Source organism: Vespula vulgaris, chromosome 2, assembly GCF_905475345.1.
Source record: "Vespula vulgaris chromosome 2, iyVesVulg1.1, whole genome shotgun sequence".
Taxonomy (NCBI): domain Eukaryota; kingdom Metazoa; phylum Arthropoda; class Insecta; order Hymenoptera; family Vespidae; genus Vespula; species Vespula vulgaris.
Window position 1 is genome coordinate 6,996,892 of NC_066587.1, and position 25,394 is coordinate 7,022,285.

Below are 25,394 nucleotides of genomic sequence, written 5' to 3' on the forward strand. Positions count from 1 at the left end.
AATTATATCTCAACAAATTCTTCTCACGTAACAATCAAGCTAATGCAATTTTCAAAAGACATGTACCGTATGCGTGAAATAAAATTTTTTTTACAATACCATTGAATTTGCAGCACGGCAGGATCGCATCCCTTTGAAGGTAAAGTTATTTATCGTAAATTCATGAAGATTTCCTCAGGAGACGCATAATTCTTCATCGTACCAAAGGATAACACGTATTGAAAAGACAATGAATTGTTATTATTATATTTAATAAGATAACAAAAATTCTTCAAATATGCACTGTTACTTCAGAAGTACCGGTGATCGTACAAAAGCGTGAGTGAATTCACTATATTACCATTATTCTTGGTAACATAATCATTATTCCCCACCAGTCTGTCTTTTTCCTCCTGGATGAAGAGTATAAATTGCTTTACACTGCCCTTGAGCGTCTCAATATTTCCTTGAGCGCATTTGACGTGTGCAACGAAGTTATTTCAATATCCAGATACAACGTCTCAAAAAAACGACTAGTACTGTTATTTAAAAACAAAAAAGATTAAAAAGAGTTCTTCAACAAAAATGTTGAGAACGATCGGACTCATCGCTTTGAGCGCGTTTTTCGTTTTTACAATAGCGGATGATTCGACGCAAGAAAATCCGATAGTAGAAGCACCCGTTGGAAAGATTCGTGGATCGATCTTAACATCGAGATTGGGCAGGAAAATCTATTCGTTTCGAAGTGTGAGATATGCCGAACCTCCAGTCGGACAACAACGATTTCAGGTGAGAACTATATTGTCTTTTTCTTTCGCAATGAAAATAATCATTGATTTTATCACAGATTTTCTTCATCCATTTAATTGCTTCGTAAGCATTAATTTACTAATCTCTGTATACTAATCTCTATTTTCTAATGATTATATTTTTAATAGTCAATTGAACGTATATGTTTCAAACTATAACTCATTAAACATTATTTAATCCCGAGAGTTATCATTATACTTCAAGAACATATTTAACGACTTCTTCCGCTTAAGCAAACTGGAACGTTTATTCTAAGTGAGAAACAGTTTGACTCATCGCTTATTACATTCAAGTCTACAGTGAATCATCAGATAAAGTCAATAACATGTGTACACCATCTGCATCGTTTAATGAAATTCATTATGCGTCGTGATTACATGACAACAATAAATATGCCCCGTATCTATTATATGTAACATCTGATAAAACTAAAAAAAATCTTGAATTATTAATACAGATTCGCTTCCTTGTTTTGTTCCCAGGTTGCCGTACCAGCAAAAGATTGGAATGAAACCTACGATGCTACTGAGGAGGGTCCAGCATGTAGTACTTTAAGTGAGACACCTATATCCGAAGATTGTTTACGTTTGAATGTCTACACAACGAAGGTAATTGAAGAAAATATTCAATTTCGTTTGTTACGATCCAGAGTTTCTTTGACGAATTTTATACCTAAAAATATACATAGTTAGATACATCTTCTTTAAACCATATTAATATCATTTCTTTATAGCTACCATCGAAAAATGCAAAAGGTGGAAATTTCAAAGGTCGTCCAGTTCTGGTCTTCCTCCATCCTGGTGGCTTCTACATCTTTTCTGGTCAATATCGATTTTTCGGACCTGAATATATCATGGATAAGGATATCGTCTTGGTGACATTGAACTATCGGCTTGGAACCTTAGGTAGAAATTTTGTAATTTCTAAGTAAACAGATGATCGTTGATATGATAAATGATAATGTACGCATTCTGTTCTCCGTTAGGTTTCATAAGCACAGGAGATTCGCTTGCACCAGGAAATTTAGGTTTGAAAGATCAAGTCGTAGCTCTTCGTTGGATTCAGAGAAACATCGCAGCATTCGGAGGAGACCCCAACTCAGTTACTATTGGTGGTTACAGTGTTGGAAGCATCGCCGTGTTATTACACATGTTATCGCCAATGTCAAAAGGTCTCTTCCATAGAGGAATCGCAATGAGTGGTTCTCATATATCGTTAGAACCACTACCAACAGAGCAGAAACACTTAGCCAAAAAACAGGCAGAACTGTTGGGTTGTCCAACAGACACAACAGGATCCATGTTGATTTGTCTGAAATCGAAACCCATCGAACAATTTACTGAAACTATGCCACAATTTTTCGTGAGTCTTACTTATTATTAAAAATTTATTAAAATTATTATTAAAAATTAAACCAATTAATTAAATTATTTGTTTAGGAATGGTATTGGAATCCGATGTCGATATGGTCAGTAGTCGTGGAGCCAGAAATACAGGGAGTAGAAAGATTTTTAACTGCTCAACCTATCGATTTGATTAGAGAAGGCAAGATCCACGAAGTTCCTCTCATTATTGGTACTACCAAAGACGAATTTGGTGGACTGGTCACCGGTAAGTAACTTCTATATGTTAGATTTTTAGAATAATTCTCAAATACATATGATCGCAAAATTATAATTTAATTATAATTAATGATATTAATAATTTAATATTAATTATGAAGCAATACAGTTTTTCGTTAAAATTCGCAAAACAATGAAATTATGCTAATATATAATAATATATTGTTTATTTTTTTCGCTTTAATACTTACTTAATATCTGCTATAATTTTTGCATTGAAATTAAAAAAAAGATAAATCATGCGTTGAATTATACAAATTAAAGGATACAGAAAAATAAATTTTGGAACTGAGGCAATCGTCATCGTTTGTTTTAGCTATCGAAAAATTAGTCAAAGCAGGAAATACTTCGATATTCGATGATCTAAATACAAAATGGGATACTTTTGCGCCCATCAGTTTTATGTACGAAAGAGATACACCTCGTTCGAAACATATCAGTCAAGAATTGCATCAATTCTATTTCGGAAATCAACCGATCAGTCGAGAATCATACGATGGAATAGGTCAAGTGAGTAAATCATAAAAATTCTTTTCCTCGTTCGTTTTCAATTTGCTCAGAATTATCAAAACTGTTTTTTATTCAGATTTATAGCGATAGCATTATCGTATTCCCAGTACGTCGTGCCGCTCAGCTGATTGCTGATAATAGTAAACTTCCAGTCTATTTCTACAGATTTTCATATGACGGACGTTTCAGTTTCTCTGTATGGAACGAAACTACTCCATACGGTAAAAAATTTTCCTAATTAAATATTTCTAAACCAAAAATCTTGATTTTTATAAAACTTCATAAATATATAGAAAACATATAAGGAACAATTTTTTTCCGCAAAAATTTACTTTAAATGGTATGAAATCATCTTTTTAAATTTTCCGAAGTTTTCATTCTTTCGACATAACTAATAAAAAAGATAGAGAAAAGTTACATTATATTTGAAATTTTATCAGATTATAGAAAAAAAGAAATATTAGTAAAGTATTTGTAATTGTAATAACATAGATAACAACTCAGAGAAAATATTGTATAGAAATCAAAATTTCTAAGCTCGAAATTGTTCCTTATGATAAACCTACTCCTATATATACTTACACCTAATTTAATTATATCATTAATATTATTGCTCTTTTAGGAACACCTGTACACCACGATGATCTGCAATATTTATTTTATATGAGTGCCGCTTTTCCTTATTTCAACGCATCCGACCCGGAAATTCAAATGGTCGAACGTTACACTGCAATGTGGGCAAATTTCGTACAAACAGGTGAACCCATTCCAAACAATGACGAGATGTTTAGCAACATTAAGTGGGAGAGATTCACAAAGGAAAACGATAAATATTTAAACATCGATTTACATCCTACTATGAAGCAGGGTATCTTTCCCGAAAGAATGGCACTATGGGAACGACTGTTCCCTTTACCACCACCGTCTCATTCCACTGATTATCAAAAAAGTATAAAATCTTGATAATAATGCCATAATGCAAATAACGAATTGCATTTCACATATGTATATATATATATATATATTTTTATGAAGTAGAGAGAAATAAAATATACATATATTAAGATGCTACACATATTAAGAAGCAATATATATTTCATCTTTAAACGTCATATTATATAAACGCATCATATTATATAAAAACGATATATGTATAAAAGAATAATAAAGATAAAAAAGCTAAATAAAGAACATTAACACAATTATATGAAGAAAGCTTATTTTGCCTTATTAATAATATATGGATAAGAATTTGTTTATATTTTAGTATTAGTTGATTGCAATCTAATAATTTTTTCTGAGATCTTTTATAATTTCTTGCTCAAAGCAGAATTCTAATCTCCTTTTTTAACTAACTTCATACAAACATCGCGAGCAAGTAATTATCATCTAATAAGATTTTATCGAGTCGCATAGATTATAGAATTAGAAAATTTTATTTAATAATTCAATATATCTATTCTATAAATCATTCTAATGATCTATATTCTCACATTATGTAATAAGATCATATTACTTTCTTATAAACTTTACAAATATATTAATAATATTCGATAATTTTAACTATCATTTCTTAATAACATTACGTAATATTTACCGAATACTTTTATAAAATATACGTTTCCTTAATATGCGAATACATATGCGGTTTATTAAAAAGTTCTCTATAAAATTATATTATTTTCCTTATCTCTCTAGAAGTGTTGTGGTTTAATTTTATCTACTGAAATGCATAAACAAGGAAAAAGAAAGAGTTATTGAAATATTTAATACAGTCATAAAAAGATTCGATAAAAATGGTATCGATATATTATACCACAAATAGATGAATCATCTTAGCATGTGACCTTGTACAATTACATTAAAAACATCATAACGATCTTATTTTATACTAATTATGACTCAAAATATTTTCAAGATGAGAAAGGTCATACAGAATAAACGTAAGAATGAGGAAACTAAATGAATTTATCTTCATTTATTGCAAACTAGTCAATTTTTAAGATAAAAAGATATACAAAATTTCATCGTAAATATGAACGTAATGGAATTCCCGTAATGGAATTCCCATAATTTAGCTGTCTTAAGTATTGCTATATTGGATGTATATCACAGATGAAATAAATATTATCTATTGTCCATTTTAGAATGAGGAAAGAAAAGAAAAATTCACACATGTCTTTAGAATAAAATTTGTTTGAACGTCATCTGGAAATAAATTAAACATATGACGTTAATAAAATTTTATCTTATCAAATTCTTCTCGCATAATAATCAACCTAAAGTTATTTTCGTACATATTCAGAAAATAAGTTTTTTCTTTTATATTAAATACCATTGAACCTTTGATATATGATAGGATCTCTACATCGTATCCTTTTTAAGGTAATAGTATTAGTTAGAAAATCATGAAGGACTGCTTTGATAAATCCATAAATTTTCATTGCATTAAAGGATGTATAAATGTAAACGATCGGAAAGAAGATAAGTTATTATTATATTTAATAAAACAAAAAGAATTCTTTAAATATGTTCTCTCTTTTTCAAAAATACCATTGACCTTACGAAGACGTGAGTAAATTCATTATATTACCACTATTCTTGGTAACATAATCATTATTCCCCACCAGTCTGTCTTTTTTTCTCTTGGATGAAGAGTATATATGGCTTTACATAATCCTTGAGTTTCTCAATATTTCCTCGAGCGCATTTGACGTGTGCAATGAAGTTATTTCAATATCCAGATACAACGTCTCAAAAAAACGACTAGTACTGTTATTTAAAAACAAAAAAGATTGAAAAGAGTTCTCCAACAAAAATGTTGAGAACGGTCGGACTCATCGCTTTGAGCGCGTTTTTCGTTTTTACAATAGCAGATGATTCGACGTCAGAAAATCCGATAGTAGAAGCACCTGTTGGAAAGATTCGTGGATCGATCTTAACATCGAGATTGGGCAGAAAAATCTATTCGTTTCGAAGTGTGAGGTATGCCGAACCTCCAGTCGGACAACAACGATTTCAGGTGAGAACTATATTTTCTTTTTCTTTCGCGATAAAAATAAGCAATCAAAGACTTTTTTTGTTTATTTAATTGCTCCATAATTGGTTTCTAATAATCATTTTTCCTTTATATGTAACTCTATAGATTTCAAATGATGAAGAGATGAATTCATTAAACGTCGTTTAACTACTAACATTATCATTTTAATTCAAGAATATATCTAAGTAGTTTTTTTTGTTTGACTCATTATCTTTTACATTTTTATTATGTATCATTGCATAACATGTGCATTGATATTAGTCAATAACATCTATTTGCAACGTTTAGTTTCATTTTTTATGCATCGTAATTATAATGACGGCAATAAGCACGTGTTGTGTCATTCATATACAAGAGCTAATAAAATAAAAAAAATGTTGAAATATTATTACAGATTTACTTCCTTGTTTTGTTCCCAGATTGCCATATCAGCAAAAAATTGGAATGAAACCTACGATGCTACTGAGGAGGGACCAGCATGTAGTACTTTAAGTAAAACACCTATATCCGAAGATTGTTTACGTTTGAATGTCTACACAACGAAGGTAATTGAAGAAAATATTCAATTTTATTTGTTACGATCGAGAGTTTCTTTGACGAATCTTATACCTAAAAATATACATAGTTAGATACATCTTTTTTAAATCATATTAATATCATTTCTTTATAGCTACCATCGAAAAATGCAAAAGGTGGAAATTTCAAAGGTCGTCCAGTTCTGGTCTTCCTCCATCCTGGTGGCTTCTACATCTTTTCTGGTCAATATCGATTTTTCGGACCTGAATATATCATGGATAAGGATATCGTCTTGGTGACATTGAACTATCGGCTTGGAACCTTAGGTAGAAATTTTGTAATTTCTAAGTAAACAGATGATCGTTGATATGATAAATGATAATGTACGCATTCTGTTCTCCGTTAGGTTTCATAAGCACAGGAGATTCGCTTGCACCAGGAAATTTAGGTTTGAAAGATCAAGTCGTAGCTCTTCGTTGGATTCAGAGAAACATCGCAGCATTCGGAGGAGACCCCAACTCAGTTACTATTGGTGGTTACAGTGTTGGAAGCATCGCCGTGTTATTACACATGTTATCGCCAATGTCAAAAGGTCTCTTCCACAGAGCAATTGCGATGAGTGGTTCTCATATACTTTTAGAACCACTACCAACAGAGCAGAAACACTTAGCCAAAAAACAAGCAGAACTGTTGGATTGTCCAACAGACACAACAGGATCCATGTTGATCTGTCTGAAATCGAAACCAGTCGAAAGTTTCACTGAAACCATGTCACGATTTTTCGTGAGTCTTATTTATCCTAAAAATGTAACCTATTTAAAAATTAATCTACAGAGAAAATTATTTGTTTAGGAATGGTATGGCGATCCAATCTTGATATGGTCAGCTGTCGTGGAACCAGAAGTACAGGGTGTTGAAAGATTCTTAACTGCTCAACCTATCGATTTGATCAGAGAAGGAAAAATCCACGAAGTTCCTCTCATCATTGGTATTACCGAGGGCGAATTTGGTGGAGTTGTTACCGGTAAGTAACTTCTATAAGTTAGATTTTTAAAATAATCCTCAAAAGCATGTGATTACAGAATTACAACATATTTGTAATTTAATGTAAAATATCTACGACAACTTACTTGTTCGTTAAAATTCCTAATAGAAATTATGATAAGGTAATTTTGTTTTATTATTTTCATTTTAATATTTACTTACTATAATTTCTTCCTTGAAATTTAAAGAAATATAAATCATGCGTCGAAATATTTAAATTAAAAAATTCAGGAAAGCGAATTTTAGAACTGTCTCAATCATGCCTGTTTCAGGCATCGAGAGATTAGTCAAAGAAGGAAATACTTCCATATTCGATACTCTAAATACAAGATGGAACACTATTGCGCCCATGAGTTTTATGTACGAAAGAGATACACCTCGTTCGAAATATATTAGTCAAGAATTACGACGATTCTATTTTGGAGATCAACCGATCAGTCGAGAATCATACGATGGAATATCTCAAGTGAGTGAATTATCAGAATTCATTTTCTTTTTTGCTTCCAACGATGTCAATTTTCTAAGAGTTAACATAACTTCTTTTTAATCAGATCTACGCTGATAGCGTTATTATATTCCCAGTACATCGTGCCGCTCAACTGATTGCTAATAATAACAAACTTCCAGTTTATTTCTACAAATTTGCATACAAAGGACATTTCAGTTTCGCAACGTGGAACGATACCACTCCATATGGTAAAAACATTTCCTGATAAACGGAAACATTCCTAATTCAGAAACTTTAACTTTTTAAAATTTTCAAAATTTTGCGTTGTTTCTTGTTTTTGTTGTTTATGACTAGTAAAAGAGATAAAGAAAAGTATTTTCTATAAAAGTTACAATATATTTAAAAATTTATCGGATTAGAGGAAAAAGTAATATTAGTAAAGTACTTGCAATTGTAATAGCATAGATAGTTAAGAAAAAATTCTATAAAAGTCAAGATTACTGAGTTCGGAACTTTCCTTTATGAAACCTAGTCCTATATATATATATATCTATATCAAATTTGATCACATCACTAACATTATTGGATTTTATTGCCTTTCTAGGACCACCTGTACATCACGATGACTTGCAATATCTATTTTATATGAGTGCCATTTTCCCTTACTTCAATTCATCCGACCCAGAAATTCAAATGGTCGAACGTTACACTGCAATGTGGGCAAATTTCGTACATACCGGTGAACCCATTCCAAACAATGACGAGATGTTTAACAACGTTAAATGGGAGAGATTCACAAAGGAGAACGATAAATATTTAAATATCGATTTACATCCCACTATGAAGCAAGGTATCTTTCCCGAAAGAATGGCTCTATGGGAACGAGTGTTCCCTTTACCACCATCGCCTCACTCCATTGATTATCAGAAAAGCCAATAAAATCTTGACGATGATGCCATAATGCAAACATCGAACTGTATTTCATATATGTATATATATCTTTTATAAAGTAGAAAGAAATAAAATTCTACTGTTTTAAACAACGAATTCTACTACATTGAAAGCAATATTTTTTTTACCTTTAAATGTGCATCATGATGTATAACATGATATATAAGTTACAGAAAATATTTGTTCATTATTATTGATACAATATTCATCGACCTTAGTGCAAAGTTTTCTCATCCCCATTCGTTTGCTCTCGCCACATTTATACTCTTCTCCCACTATCGGAGAGAATCTATCTTCTCTCTCTATTTCGCTGTGCTCAATTAACTAAGAATACATTTAAAAGTCTTCAAGGAGAAAGCGTGAAATCAATCGTCGCGAGCTAGATATCTTCTGATAAATAAAACAATATCACACAGAGACAACAATTAGGCATAACCGATTTGATTATAATTACATTCCTTAATCTAATTCTTTTCTACAATACAGCTACGTGAAGAAAGATTAATATCAACTAATCATACTTTATCAACGTTATTAACTCAGAAAAAAAGACGAGTCCGAAAAAAACGAATTATTTAGTAAGAAACTAATTCGTTATATATTTTTCGTTCTATTAGTTTCAAAAGAGAAAAAGTGGGATCACGTAAGACTCATTAAAAGTATACAGTCGAAGTACTCGTAATTTTGCAATCTACAAGTATTAGTTTCTCTTGAAACTTACCTTGACAGCATTTTTCCTTGTCGTAATACCCTTCTCCCATGAAATTAAATTAAGTGAAATCACCTGTTAATATATTCTTCACATATACATATTACATATATATTAACTATACATTAAGAAAAATAATGATCGAAAGAGTTATATTCTAGAAGGTCGTATATTAAAAATATCTCTCAAAGTGTATTTATTATATTGATTTCATTTTCATTACGTTTGTTATTATTAGAAAAGAAACGAACGCGTGTTTTCGATTGATGTTCATTTCCTTGACATTTACCAAAGTTATCCATTTCCACAGCATTTTGTACTATTTGCGATGTTAAACCAGATATGCGTAAATCTTTCAACTTCATTGCACCTTCCAAATAAGCGATCTTATGATTCAAAGTGCATATTAGATTATCTTTCTCACGTAATTCTTGCTTCAATTGAATACAAATTTGATGCGGTACGTCTTCATCTTCCTGATCTACTTCGATTTTTATTTCTTCTATTATATTATTCCTTTGTCCTTTACATAAAAAAAAAATAGTATTGTCAAAATATCGTTAAAATATCATTTAGAAGAGAAAAAAAATTATTTAATTATTATTTGCGATTAGATACTGTAAGTTAAGAAGAAATTCCAAAAGCAGAACCAACTGAAGAACCACTTTGCAGCGTACATTATCGCTCCTTTTATACAACTTATCTTTAACTGACGAGAAACAGAAAATTCTTTAATACTCATATTCTTAGATGCCAATATTTCAATAGAATCCTTATTTTCAATGATTTCATTCAGATTTTCCAATGATTTGACGTTATCATTGTTACCTATTAAAATATGACTAATCAGTATTTTTGGCTAAGAATAACGATAAGTCGGTTCATATTTTATACCTAGCTCTTCATTTCGCATTTCACTTAACAACAAAACATCCTGATGATTGATTCTTTCGACTTTATTTTTAATCTCAAAAAGGAGCTTCTCTATTGATCCTTGGTGACAATTAGCGAGTAGACTTATAATATCTTTGCTCAATTTCATGTCAATCTTCGTTAATACTTTACGATTTAATGTGTTCCAATTGTCTTTCTTCAAGAAAAAATTATTTGCCGGTATGTAATTATGAAGATCAACGTAACGGGGATAATAATACTTGAGAATTTCAGCTAACAAGACTGATCGGCAAAAATAAAGACAGTGTATTAATGACGATGATATTATAAATAATATATATATATATAAAATGTATATATTAAATGACACATTCATATATTTAATATATTTAAATTTTCATACCACCATCTGAAAAATCTCTATATAGCGACAGAGGAGATATATTCTTCTTAGGTTTTGAAAAAGGAATACTTTCGATCCAGACACATAATTCTTTCAAAATATCGCTTTGATCTTTTTTATATTCGCATTGATCTGCTGTATCATTCATTCTTATGCTTTTTAATAACTTCCATTTACTAATAATGGAGTTTACTTAACTATGTATGATCTTGGGTAATTAATTTTTAAAAGTTTATCGTACAAAATCAACACACATCTTCGTATTTTTTATAATCTTTCCGATAAATTTTGTCTCATTATCATAACGACAAGCTTAATTAATTATCTCAACAGACAATTTTTATGTCTCAATGCATATTAACATCATTGACCGATGTGAAATCTGTATTAATTGCTAGATATATCGAATATCGCATCTTTCTTTTATTTGAATAAATGAATTTAATAAAAACATAATTTAACGAAATAATAATTAGAATTTTAATATTTTAATTAATATCAATTCTTTGTTTTTCTATTATAACGCGCTAAAGTCTAAATGCGAATTACTAATAATTCAAATTTTAGATACAAAATTCAGTTAAATACACATTTATCCATTGATAAACGTTTGATCGACAAATTTTCTTCTCTATATATATTCAACGTGTATTTCGTTTATTTTTTGATCATTATTACAAGATACAAATATATTTGAACATATTTTGATTACAAGATTATTACTACAAGATTAAAATATCATGTGAAATGACAATATCTCAACTTGGACATTGTGATTTTATTATTATTTATTATAACATCAATAAAGTAATTATGTAATCTGTTTAATCGAATATAACAATAATAGAATTACATAATTAACCGTTACCATAAATTTTTAATTAGCTGTTAAGAATTACGTATCTTAATTTTATATCTTATATTTTTGGATCGGTTGGTTGCAATTTAACAATTCTTTCACTGATCTCCCAAAATTTCTCACCCAATACAGAGTCCTTGACCTTTTTCGTTAAGCTTGCTTCCTACAAAAAGATACAAAGATAAATTAGAATCTCTAATGTCAATTGAAATGTAGAATTTTAAGAGCGTGATATTATTTTTCTTTATTATTTTATACGCAAACGGAAATAATCCATAAAGTTTCATAAAATATTTCTAGAAAATGTCATTTGAATAATAGATGGTATATTACAACAGAAGAAAAAAATTAGAACATGAAATCATGCTGGATCGTATGAACTATGCTGTCTCTATACCCTTTTCAAAGACTTACATTTTTCTTAACGTTTTCATTGTTATATTTCTCCTATTTTCATCTCGGTCCTGAAAGACCACTCCTAACGCGACTGAGGAAAATTCGCTTTAAAAATACAAAGGAGAGAAGATATCTAATAATAACGTTAAAACTAATATATATGTACATAAAAAGAAATAATATATAATTGAATCATGAGATCATTTCCAGAAAACAATACCTTTGTTATTCCTTTTTTCCGAGAACTTAAAAGAGAAGAAATCTAATGATAATAATAATACTAAAACCATCTAATGCATATTAATCTATACATAAAAAAGAATAGATAATTGGATTTATTAAATTGTTTTGAAAAGAGAGGAAAAAACATCTTTATCTTTTTGTTCGAAAACAAAAATATTAATTCCACGATTTGAAGACGTAATGAATCACAAATTTATATTCTTTTTTTTTCTAATCTAAAAATGAATGAAATCTAAGCTTCGGAAGTCTACATAATTATTTTAAATAATCTAATTAATTAATAATTACATAATTAATAACAGTAACGTACCGCACAATTTTTAAAATATTTTCCAGATACTTTGACCTCTTCGGATACAGCGAGATAAATAGTCGTTTGAGCTCCTTCCTCGGCCGTTATAAAAAATGGTTTCAGTACGAATTTCAAAAGCCAATATAATTTAAGTGGAAACTCTCTAAAAAGATTACTTTCAATAACACCAGGGTGAAGACAATTCACAACAATACCAGTACCCTCCAAACGACGTGCCAATTCCAATGTAAACACTACGTTTGCACGTTTGGAGACAAGATAGAGATAACATGGCAAAATCGCATTAGTTGGATTAGGATTGTTCAAATTTATTGAAGCAAATCTATATCCTAACGACGAAACTACGATTATCCGACTCGGTTTTGATTTTTTCAACAAATCTGAAAAAGTAATGGATGTTAATTAATTCATTGAAAATAAATAATCACGTCCGTTGTTGACATAGAGTGTTTACAAAAACATAATTTCATAAGTATCGATTGTATTAATGTTATTTAATAACATCTATGTCATGATATATTTGTTAAAAAAGGTCGATTTTGAATAAATGTACCAGTAATTACTTTTACCGATAAACAACTCTTGAATTTTTAATCACCAAGGATAAACTATCTAATAAAAAAAATATTCTATATGATGTGCTGTTTAAAACGTGATGCATTCTTAAACGTGATGAAAAATATTTATACATCTTTGTTGCAAGGCATCATGTAAAAATATTCGAAATTGCATTACAGTACCCCTTCATCGATTATAAAAAAAAGCGAATCGCCTCGAAAAAATACTTTTATTTGTAGTACTGCTCTCATTTTTTTCTTCATGAATCGATTGACTACTATTTTTTTTTTAAGTGACATTAACAGGAGCAGTTTCAAAAATATAATTCTTTTTTGTAATAAGACTTTATTGTAGGATTATTTATAAATACTCTTGAATTTAATTTGCTTAAAATCAACTGACGAATAAATTCACTTACAAGATAGCTTATTAAAAAGAAAAAAAATATAATAATAATCACGAAAAGAAAGAAATCTTATATTGTTAATCGTTGATACATTCATTTTAATTAAATATACCAGAAAATAATATAGAATTAATATGCTTATCATATTTTTAAATGAGATGAAAATTGATCGAATATAATGTAATATCGATCCAAATAATTTGCATGATATCAGTTTCGTTATGAAATTAAAACATACATGATAATACATGAAATCTATAACACATTTTTCTTATATTCTTAATGTTTATACCTGCAAATGAATATATATATATTAATTACCTATTAAGAGATGAGTCAAGAGAAAAGGTCCATAATGATTGGTTTGCATGGTTATTTCCAAATTATCCTCACTGACTTTATTTCGAAAAAATTGAGCTATACCAGCGTTGTGTATGAGAACATCTAATTTACTTTCTTCTTCGTTTATCTGCCGAGCGAAATTTCTTATAGATTGGAAAGAACAAAGGTCCAACTCGCGTACATTGATATTACAATTATCTGTCTCTTTTATTATGTCCTCTGTAATTGATAGAAGAGTCAATAATAAATAAATAAATATATATATAATTATATACTTTGAACAAATAAACATGTATATAATAATAATAAATATAATTACATTAAAATTAATATATAATTATAATTACAGTAAATATTATACAATGTAATATTATATAAAAATGCACGTAATAAATATTACATAAATAAACTATAGAATTTCGATATTCAAAGTTAAATAACTTTATATTTATATTTTTTTATTTTTTGATAATATCATATCTGATCGGAATATTATCTAGAACGAAAAAATTCGAAAGATTAGTGATAATCGATGCAATTAATTCACTAACATGTCACAAATTCAATGTTTCCTCAACACGAGTGTAGATTAGTAGTTATTTATAGAATTGTAAAAAGAAATCAAGGAGAAAGAAAACAACAAGTGTATCGACTACTTTCGACTGTTAAACTTATTACACAATATGCGAATATTGATGAAAAATTATCGAGAAACTATTCAACAAATTTATCGAATACCTTAGCTAATTAATGAAATAATAAAAGTAATAAAATCAGAAGGAAACCTTTAATTTTGTTGGCTAAATCGATGTTTCTACATGCCATGATCACTTTGGCGCCTCTCTTAGCTAGATCCTTAGCTGTTTCCTTGCCAATGCCAGATGTGCAGCCAGTAATTAACACAGTTTTACCAACCATCCTCGTATTATTTTCGCAAAAGTTAATAGTGCGATAAAAATAATTCCAATATATTATTAAATGTAAACTTATAACACTGAAAACTACTAAATAAGAAACCGAGAGACCATCTATAATATTTGAGAACATGATCTAGGAGACAAAATAAATTGATGTTAAATCTTTCTAATATGATGCGATTCTCGCGAATTATTGAAGTAACTTCTACTTTTTACTGACGTCTGTGAAGAGAAGAAAAATACATTTGAATAAAGTATAGCGTGTGAGAAAGAGAGGGGAGGGGTGAAAGGAAAGAGGGGTGTGGAAAGGGATAAACGTAACACGAATAATTAATGACGTGGAATAGGGTCATGAATAGGTTTTAAGAGGAATGCTAGGAGATAGACGTAAATGTATGATAGTAGTAAGAGTCAGCGTACTAAGTGTTGGAGATAACAAATAATACTTTATTATATAATAATATGTTAAGAGTATACGATGGTGATATGGGATTCATTAGTGAGGGGGGGGGGGGGATGGAAGATTCAATCGTTAAATACTATCATCGGGACAAAATTTTGGAGTCTGCCGTTAGATGCTACTCGTATCGGAGCTTCACCGTCAAATGTCAATCGTATCTATAGAAAAAGATGTAATGATCTTCCGTTAGATGTCGCCACGTTGGAGAGCAACACAATGACTATGTGAAAACAGAGGTCGCTCTAATTGTTTGCTCTTTACGACAGCAGTGACGGCATTGAAAGACGAGAACGTATATAGATATATTATGTAAATATACACAATGTATATATATGAAAAATCAAAAAATATTTTCATATTTCCTATGATCTAAGAATCAAGATATACCGACATCAATCATTTTCACGGCATTTTAAATTACATATAACGTCAAATATATGTAAATCTTATAACTTTGTTGTATTCCAAATGAGAGATTTCATGATTCTAAATACATATTAGATTATGCTTCTCGCGTAATTCTTACTTCGTTTCAATACAAATCTGACGCGATACGTTTTTGTCTGTCTGATATGCTTTGACTTTCATACCTTCTGTTATGTTACTCATTTTTCTTTTAAGGAAAGTATTATTGTCAAGAAATCGTTAAAATACTATTGACAAAAAAAGAGAGAGAAAAAATTAATTAATATCTTATTAGTTCAGATACTTATTGTAATTCAAGAAGAAATTTCAAAATTATTGATCTAATTTCCTGATCCTGACTTTCTATTTTAAGAAAGAGCTTTTTAATTGATCTTTGATGATCGAGTAAATGAAATTTATAAAAACAGAGCTCTATGAAATAATATATTCCTCATTCTTCTCATATAAGACACTAAAATCTAAAAACAAATTATCGCTGTTGATAATTCAGATTCCTAGGTATGAAATTCTGCTAAAGGTAAATACACATTTATCCGTTAATAATATTCGACTTATATACTTTCCTCTCTATATATACTCAATGTATGTTCTGTTTATTTTTTGATCAGTATTACAAGATTCAAATATATTTTGACGTATTGTGATAGAAAGCTAATTATTAAGGATTAAAATGCCATGTGAAATGATAACACTTCAACTTGGCCAATGTGGCAATCAAAGTAAGAAATATGTCATTTCACTTAATAAATCATTATTTTTATACTATTATGATAATATTAACTGTAACATGATCTTCAAAACCATACAAAAGAGCTTTCGTTTATAACAATGATTTTATTTTCATACTATGTAAACTTTAAAATTTTTCTAACATTGTTAATGCTTCAGCTATGTTTATTTATTATTGACTTTGTTGTATTTATAATATATTAATTTTACATTATTTCGTATATACTTTATTTCAGTTGGATTTGAATTTTGGAAAAGATTATGTGCAGAGCATGGTATCAGCCCAGAAGGGATATTAGAAGATTATGCTATAGATGGAACTGACCGAAAAGACGTCTTTTTTTATCAATCAGATGATGAACATTATATACCAAGAGCCGTTTTATTAGATTTAGAACCTAGAGTAATTCATACCATCATGAATTCTCCATATTCAAAAGTAAGTTACGAAAAATGTAATCAGTTTTTACAAATAATTCATACAGTTTTATATTTAAAATTATATTTTAATAATTTTATGTTTACTTAGCTCTATAATCCAGAAAATATATATTTATCAAAACATGGTGGAGGAGCTGGTAATAATTGGGCTTCTGGTTATCATCAAGGAGAGAAATTACAAGAAGAAATTTTTGATATTTTAGATCGGGAAGCAGATGGAAGTGATAGTTTAGAAGTATATAATTTAAAAAATAGCAAATAAATGTATTTATAAATGTTTAAAACATATATAAATATCTCTATTTTAGGGTTTTGTCTTGTGTCACTCTATAGCAGGTGGTACTGGTTCTGGTATGGGATCTTTTATGTTGGAATCTCTTGCAGATCGATTTCCAAAAAAGTTGATTGAAACATATAGTGTTTTTCCAAATCAGGACGAAATAAGGTAACTAATTTCTATATAATTACACTATCTTAAAATAATATATTTAATATGACTGTATTAGTTTTATACTATTATCATGTTCTTTCTAGCGATGTTGTGGTACAACCATACAATTCTTTGCTAACATTAAAAAGACTAACTCATTGTGCAGATTGCGTTGTTGTCTTAGACAATACAGCATTGAATAGAATTGCATCAGACAGACTACATATACAGAACCCTACTTTCACACAAATTAATAAACTTGTTTCTACAATAATGTCTGTCAGCACCACAACTCTTAGGTATCCTTTTCTCATTTATTTATTTATACACATTTTGCTTATATAGTATTTTTGGTAGAATTTTATTCTTTATATACTTATATAATATGTTAAGAAATATATCATATATATTTTTATTTATACTCATACATTCGATATTTTTAATTTTATTATACAATGCTTTATAGATATCCTTCATATATGAATAATGATTTAGTTAGTTTAATTGCTCCATTGATACCAACACCACGTCTACACTTTTTAATGACAGGATATACACCTATTACTACAGATCAAGAGGTCTGTATAAATATCATATTAAGAATATATTTAAATCTAATTTTTGATAACAAATTGATAGTTTATAGACTATAAATAAAAAAAAATATAAAAATATATTTTTAAATTATTATTAGCTTTTATGTATATGTGTATCTGTGTATATGTATTTATTTATTTATATATATTTATATATATTTATATTTATATGATAACAGGGTGCATCAGTAAGAAAAACGTCTGTTTTGGATGTAATGCGACGTTTATTGCAACCAAAAAATATGATGGTTTCTGCTGCATTAGATAGAAATGCTTCTCATTGTTACATATCTATTTTAAACATTATACAGGTAAATTTATATTGATATAAATATCATCTTTTCATAATATATAATGATCATTTATTGAAGATACAATCATGTTCTTGTTATTTTCACTATAGAATTATTATTTATTATATATAGATTAATAATATCTACACTAACAAAATTAATAATAATTTTTCTATATAGGGCGAAGTCGATCCCACACAAGTACATAAATCTTTACAAAGAATACGAGAACGGAAGTTAGCACAATTTATACCCTGGGGACCCGCTAGTATACAAGTTGCTCTTTCTAGAAAATCTCCATATATTCAAAGTACACATCGTGTATCAGGTTTAATGTTGGCCAATCATACTAACATATCATCAGTAAGTATATCTAAATAATATTTCAAATCAAAGATATAGAACCGAATAAAAATGAATGTTAAGAATTATATAAATTATTAAAATCTGTGTAATAATACCACTTACTTACATGCACTATTTCAGCTCTTTGATCGAGCCCTACAACAATATGATAAATTACGTAAACGAGAAGCGTTTTTAGAGCAGTTTCGGAAAGAAAAAATGTTTGAAGACAATCTTGATGAGCTTGATAGTTCAAGAGCTGTAGTTGAATATTTAGTAAAAGAATATCAAGCAGCAACTAAGCTGGATTACTTAACATGGAGTCCAACTAAAGAACAATAAAAAAATATGAGCTGTTTCACAGGTAGTGTACTTTGCACTACCATTTTTTCTTTTTGATAATTTTATATTTATACAATGTTCTGCATGTGTTTTTGTGCCATATACTATTTCATTGCAAATTTTAACACAGTTGTTCCAAGATCATTAATTACCTAGCAAAGTATTAATATAGTTTTATATTATATATATGAACTAGCTAATTTAAGTTCTCTATATTTTCTATGCAACTTGTAATAATAGAAAATAATATCATTTTAATAAATATAATTGTATGCAAAGCATACAATTTACAAAGTATGAAACATTTGATTTAATATATTTAACAATAAGTGATTTGAATCATTTAATGAAATAAACAATTTATTTAATAAAATAAAAACATGTTACATATGTTTTATAATTAAGATTACATAGTGGAAGAGCAAATAATATTAACAATGATATAATTTACTTTAAGATGTTGAACAATATCTTTATATTTTATATATTCTGCAACATAAAATAACATAAAAGAGAATATATAAATTTATCTATAAACTTAACTTTAATGCCATATTTTGCTGAATAATATTAACACACCATATATATTTATATACGTATACGAGTAATTATTAAGAGAAACAATGATCATAGTTTAATGGAATTTAATGAAACTGACTTTAATTAACTACTTTAACTAACGACTTTAACTAACGACTAAACATTGACTTTAATTCTTATTTAAAAATTGATTTGTATATGGATTGTCCACGTATAGTATCTTTGTATGTATATATAGTATTACATTTATTAATACACAATAACAGATCCTAAAGAGACTAGAGGAGTACAAATTTAGACCCATGCTGCAACACATAATGTTTACATATAAAATACAATCATAGATATTTTAATAAATAAATAATTTGCTATTGTATATAGTTTATTATTTTAAAGAAGTTTAACTTTAGTAGTGTTAGTCTAGTTAGTGCCCACTATCGTCGAGTTTACAATTCACACTACAATTTATTAAAATGCAAATAACTTAATAGTGAAAAATATGTATGATAATATTTCTTGTTATAATAAAAGTAATGAGAACAGCAATATAGTATACGAGTATCTTATAAACTCTCTATACAGCTAACAATCCGTTTATATAAAAATAAAATATTTTTGTTTTGAAGCAACAAGTGCTATATCATATATTAAATAATAGTAAATTATTGATATATTCAATTTCAGAAATAATCAAATGTTCCATCATCAAATCAATACTATAATTTTGAATGATTGATATGAATTAATAATAAATGAAAATAGTCAATTATTATATTAATATCCTAACAGATATTAGATCATCTATTAAGCTTTGATTTAAATATATCCATTAATAATTCAAAGACATTATAATGTCTGAAAATTGTTGAAGTAAATATTAAATATATCTATCAAAGAAATATTAGCTTCTAACTAGCTATTTTTATTTTTTGTGATATAGTAACTTAGAGAATAAGCTAAGAAAATATTTGGTAAAGCTTCAAAAATATTATTTTTTATATTTTATAGCATTTACTCTTTAATCATTACCTTCAGGATAATATAGGGAATATTCATGAAAAATAGAGCTCTGCAAAATTACAAGCTTGATAAAAAAATATTTGCATTTACTAAACATTGGATTTATAGCATAGATGATATAAGCAGAGCAGTTATAAATACAATTTTTCCATGGATTCCATTGTACTCCTGACTTTAATATTTTAATGAATACTTTCAAAGTACTTTTTTTCTAAGTGTTTATAAGATTACTATTACTTTCGGCAATATTGAGTTTTGTAGTATCAACAAAGAAACTTAGAGAAAAAAGAACAAACTAATTATGGAGTACACATCATAAATTGTACTATAATAAAAGAGCTAACAGAAAATTTTGATTCCAATTTTTTTACTATAAATTAATATATGACTTAGGAGTTACCCTGCACATATTGTTATTATATTTTATATTGTATATACCTTTTCTCATTATACAATTTGCACGTATTATATTTTCATCTCTGTTACAAGAATCATAAGAAATACATGCAAATAGCATTTAATTATTTCATTTACATAAGTGCTTATTAACTGTAGAAAATGGAAAAGAATCAAAAAAGTAAATGTTACAAATCAGTGATATAAGTCAAGTACTTATTACTATTCATAATAGTAATTCTGTGTTATATTGGACTAAATACTCATGTAATTTCTTCATTTTATATATTAATACATGAATATGCATAGTTCTCAATACATTTCCATACAGAATTACATTATAAACTTTCATAATGTATATTTAGAATAATTTGTTAAATAATCACAATAATTGAATGAAAACAAATGCAGACTTTTACTTCTGTATCTAATATTTTTTTTATAAATGCAACATAAAATTTAATATTCTGCATAAAACTTGCTAAATAGTCATATTGAATCTCTCATTATGAAAATATATACTATTCATATCATAGAGAAAAAGACATGTGTTTACTAAACTGAACTAAGAAATGATCATATAAAAATCTTTGTATAATTAAAAAGCTTTGTTTTGAAAACTGCAACCGTAATTATTTTATAGCTCGTTTTTGTTAAAATGTTTTTTATATACTTCTCATATTATATAATAATGATAATAATAAAAATAAAAATAATAATAATAATAATAATAATAATAATAATAAAATTCTATACTTTTAATATAGATAGCTATTTTTGATATGGTACATTAATAATGAGCTAAGCACCACGGAAAATTTTAAAAGTAAATTTGGCTGCAATTTACTGAAATTACTTATGGTCCTCTTCTTTATTAGTATGTGCTGGTGTAGCTGGAGTTGGATCATCATGAAATAAGGGGTTTTTTACCTCCATTTCACTAGTCTTAAAAAGGATGAAGCAAAATCACCTTAATAATAATAATAATAATCATAATAATAACAGTAATGAAACAATTATAATAACTTACCGCAGCTAAACCAGGACATTCATAAACAGTGTAATCGCCTTCTTCATTTTCTTCGTCACTTTCTGCTTCGGATAAAGACCCTGGATCTCTAGTTGTAGAAGTACGACTATAACCAGTACAGTTTCAAATGCAAAGAGACTTATGTAAAATAAAACTTCATGGATTTATAATATGGATACAAACTTTTCCATAGCAATAATCTGTTGTTTCTGATGTTGAAAATGATACATTTGTGCTGATTGAGCCAGTCTTTGATCTTCAGAAGGTGATATATCCTTATTTGGACCTGTTACACCATAAGCTGGATATTCTATATCGGCAGCTGCTTTTGCTCCACGTTGCAATCTGACATAAACATATACTAAAGTATATAAATATTTAAAAATTAATATTTCACAAAATAAATCTATAAATATTACCTGCACCATGTTAAACTGATTAATACACAAATGAACATTGCTGCTGCACTGCAACCAGCAATAACAGCTAAAAATAAATGTGGATGTTACATATAAATGAATATAATTAAAATAACAATTTTTTAGAGATTGAAATTGAAAAATTTTTCCAAATTAAATCCTGACCTTTAATTTGTTCAATCACAAATTGTGATCTTACCAATAAAATATATATCATTATTTAAATCTTGAGCAATTGAAACAATAAAAGGACGATTTTTTCCAGATTTTTCTTCTTCCATTAACGTTCCTACAGTAATATTTTTTACTGCGTCATATTTATCGATTTCTACATCTGTTAATTGTTTCTCTGTAGTTTGTTCAAGTAATATATTTTCTTTGCTACTTATGGGATCAACTGTTAGCTCTTCATCTCCCTCATTATTTTTAGTATCTGCACGAAATAAGAAACGTTACTTTTTGTATTCTAAAATTAATCATGTTTTATAAAAGTACATTCTATACCTTACCAAGAGAAAAAATGGTATTTTCATAATACCTAGGATCATTAGGTTGAATAAATGGATATTTTTCTTTCAAATTTGGATCATCAAAAAAATATGTGAATTTAGGTACTTGTGCAAATGACGATATTAAGTCTTTATTTTTTTCTATTATTTGTCTAGTTAACATCAGATGTTTTTTTAAAATATTAGCGATTATATCTTTGTCAGCATTATCTTCAATCTCTGCATTGTACAGAGATTGTCTTTTTTCTTGCAGATATCCAATATCTATATTTCTGTACTTTCGATTTTCTTTTATTATTTTATTATCTTGATAAGATAGTTTAGTATTAAAACTCTTAAACAATGGAATAAAACCATAGTATAGAAGAGTATAGTCGTTCCCGGGCAAAGGCTGCTTTCGATCAATACGTTGAATCTGGGAGATATAATCCCCGGGGATTAACTTTTGTTCTCTCAATCTATCATCCAAATGAAATTTTCCTTTTAACGACTTAAAAATTTCATGCACTTCCTGATTGCTAAGATCCAAGTGATATTTCTTATGAATCTGTGAGATAAGAAGTGGTAGTAGATATGAATGATGCATATGTTGCTTAAGATTTTGATTTGCAATGTATTCAGCGAACTGTTTTAAAGCAGATATATCTCGTGGCGCTTCTCGAACTGCATCTAGATACAAATATAATCGATAAGAAATGAAACTATCTAACATTATTACGTAACACCACATAAAGCTTATGTTTTACAAGAACTATATCCATGCAAATATATTAGTTAAATTAAATCACAAGCGCTCTTCAATTTAGTAGTTATCAGAATATAATCGTGAACTATTCGACGAATTAGACGATTATAAACAAGAGAATTCAGAAGAATATTACACATCTTTACGTGTGTAACACACCCATCGCACACACAAATGTAAAATACAGATAATTAATTCAATTTGCGGCATGCTTATAACCATGTCAGGTTATAGGTGAGAAATGAGGTAAATCAATTTATAAAACTTACCCTTATAAAATTGCTGTTCGCCATGAGAGAGATTCGTTAGGACACCGAAAGTAATTAACCATGCACAAGTAATCAAACTAAATAACATTTTGATCATCACTGCTGCAGGTGTTTCACCCACGGGCTCCTACCGTTGTATCTCCGTTCGCGGTTCCATATGCAAGCACGATACTTCATTGAAACAGATAGAGCTTGCGCGGTCACGTTCATCTGCAATCAATAACCTCGCCATTGCCTTAGGCGTCACAGTACCTTTGATAAATTAACGTAGGTATACATGAATGTAATCAGTCAATATAAAATTCGACGGTCACTTACATGTGATCACGTGACATCAGATGATAATAATCTTAAACTATTTACATTTTACTTATTATATCGAATCGTTTAATTACAGACTGGTATTAAATATTATTTTTGTTCGATAAATATTTTGAGCACAATCTTTTTTCTGCTGTGCGAATATTACGAATTAATCAAAAATAGATTATTCAAAAATCTTAAAGATACATCGTTTCTTCAATTACACTTGCCACTATTTATTTATTAAATATTTAGTTAACTTACATCGTAATTCTTATGAAATCACTTTGATAAAAAGATTTCTCGATTTAAAAAAACGCAATTTCAATCGTACGAGATAATATATATAAATTATCCCGGAAATTCTCTCGACTATCATACGTTACAAAAGATAACCGATGACTTATCAACTCTCTTACAATGTTATTCATAAATCTATTTTTTATTCTATTAAACTTTCATATATTGATATTTCATATATTGAGATAAAGACAGATAAAACAAACAGATATAAAAAATTGACAAAGAAATAAAAAGAAATTGAAAATATCCGAAGTATTTCAAATAAGTCAATCATAAAAAGATTTTTTATACATACGTGTATGAATGTTGCCTATTAGTGGGGACATATTTCGAACTTAGTTCATCAAATTCGATTGTAGATGGCGACAAAGTAAATAAATTTTGAATTGTTTTTTTTTTTAATTTGGAAAAGTTTTAATTAAAAAGCGAAAGGGAAATAAAAAATATTATTATTAATAAAATATATTACGTACTCATTAATAGCTTAATACACGTAATATTATTTAATATAACTGCAATTTGTGATTAAAGTAATTTCAAGAAACACAGTACAGCTTTTTTAAAAATTAAAAGATATAAATGAAGGATGAAATACATAGATCTTACTTAATTTATTGTTTTAAATCTATGGCAGAAAAATTAGGAACGATTAGTATGTTGCAGTATCAGTCTTATTTTGTGAGTTTAACTTAATTTATTTATAATTCATTATTCTTTCTATTTTAAATCAATCAAGAGTAATACAAAAGAAACATTAACAATTACAATTATAATAAAAAACCGAGAAACATGATAGAAATAATTTGCATACCGATATAAATATTATAATATTGGTTTT

The 25,394-nt window shown here is 28.2% G+C and overlaps 5 protein-coding genes across 8 annotated transcripts; 2 read left to right on the top strand and 3 right to left on the bottom strand.

Annotated features, from left to right (window-relative positions):
* Window positions 1–431: 431 nt before the first annotated feature.
* Window positions 432–9,016, top strand: LOC127061987 (uncharacterized). Its single transcript, XM_050989525.1, has 16 exons — window positions 432–768; window positions 1,272–1,397; window positions 1,523–1,694; window positions 1,775–2,151; window positions 2,229–2,400; window positions 2,728–2,921; window positions 2,998–3,142; window positions 3,544–3,881; window positions 5,692–5,943; window positions 6,381–6,506; window positions 6,632–6,803; window positions 6,884–7,260; window positions 7,330–7,501; window positions 7,794–7,987; window positions 8,073–8,217; window positions 8,574–9,016. The coding sequence occupies exons 1-16, from the start codon at window positions 565–567 to the stop codon at window positions 8,906–8,908; spliced, it is 3,501 nt and encodes a 1,166-aa protein (XP_050845482.1). The 5' UTR covers window positions 432–564; the 3' UTR covers window positions 8,909–9,016.
* Window positions 9,017–9,690: 674 nt separating this feature from the next.
* On the bottom strand, window positions 9,691–11,199 carry LOC127061988 (uncharacterized). The gene is made up of 5 exons (XM_050989526.1): window positions 10,927–11,199; window positions 10,524–10,805; window positions 10,248–10,457; window positions 9,820–10,152; window positions 9,691–9,704 (listed from the first exon to the last, which is right to left on the bottom strand). Exons 1-5 carry the CDS (start codon window positions 11,072–11,074, stop codon window positions 9,691–9,693), a joined length of 987 nt encoding a protein of 328 aa, XP_050845483.1. The 5' UTR covers window positions 11,075–11,199.
* Window positions 11,200–11,689: 490 nt separating this feature from the next.
* Window positions 11,690–15,392, bottom strand: LOC127061433 (retinol dehydrogenase 14). The gene is made up of 4 exons (XM_050988284.1): window positions 14,829–15,392; window positions 14,023–14,262; window positions 12,735–13,117; window positions 11,690–11,948 (listed from the first exon to the last, which is right to left on the bottom strand). The coding sequence occupies exons 1-4, from the start codon at window positions 15,088–15,090 to the stop codon at window positions 11,844–11,846; spliced, it is 990 nt and encodes a 329-aa protein (XP_050844241.1). The 5' UTR covers window positions 15,091–15,392; the 3' UTR covers window positions 11,690–11,843.
* Window positions 15,393–16,414: 1,022 nt separating this feature from the next.
* On the top strand, window positions 16,415–19,324 carry LOC127061427 (tubulin gamma-1 chain-like). Its single transcript, XM_050988275.1, has 9 exons — window positions 16,415–16,565; window positions 16,812–17,014; window positions 17,105–17,251; window positions 17,325–17,461; window positions 17,551–17,745; window positions 17,913–18,024; window positions 18,222–18,353; window positions 18,516–18,698; window positions 18,822–19,324. The coding sequence occupies exons 1-9, from the start codon at window positions 16,517–16,519 to the stop codon at window positions 19,020–19,022; spliced, it is 1,359 nt and encodes a 452-aa protein (XP_050844232.1). The 5' UTR covers window positions 16,415–16,516; the 3' UTR covers window positions 19,023–19,324.
* Window positions 19,325–19,352: 28 nt separating this feature from the next.
* On the bottom strand, window positions 19,353–24,871 carry LOC127061425 (uncharacterized). 4 transcript variants are annotated; one of them, XM_050988273.1, is made up of 8 exons: window positions 24,852–24,871; window positions 23,951–24,160; window positions 22,937–23,605; window positions 22,627–22,860; window positions 22,428–22,494; window positions 22,192–22,353; window positions 22,009–22,114; window positions 19,353–21,923 (listed from the first exon to the last, which is right to left on the bottom strand). In XM_050988273.1, exons 2-8 carry the CDS (start codon window positions 24,045–24,047, stop codon window positions 21,831–21,833), a joined length of 1,428 nt encoding a protein of 475 aa, XP_050844230.1. In that variant the 5' UTR covers window positions 24,048–24,160; window positions 24,852–24,871; the 3' UTR covers window positions 19,353–21,830. The 4 variants fall into 4 exon arrangements, with proteins under 4 accessions (XP_050844230.1, XP_050844229.1, XP_050844228.1 ...); XM_050988272.1 differs by lacking the exon at window positions 24,852–24,871 and adding an exon at window positions 24,269–24,486; XM_050988271.1 differs by lacking the exon at window positions 24,852–24,871 and adding an exon at window positions 24,269–24,486 and having other exon boundaries at window positions 23,951–24,185.
* Window positions 24,872–25,394: the final 523 nt, after the last annotated feature.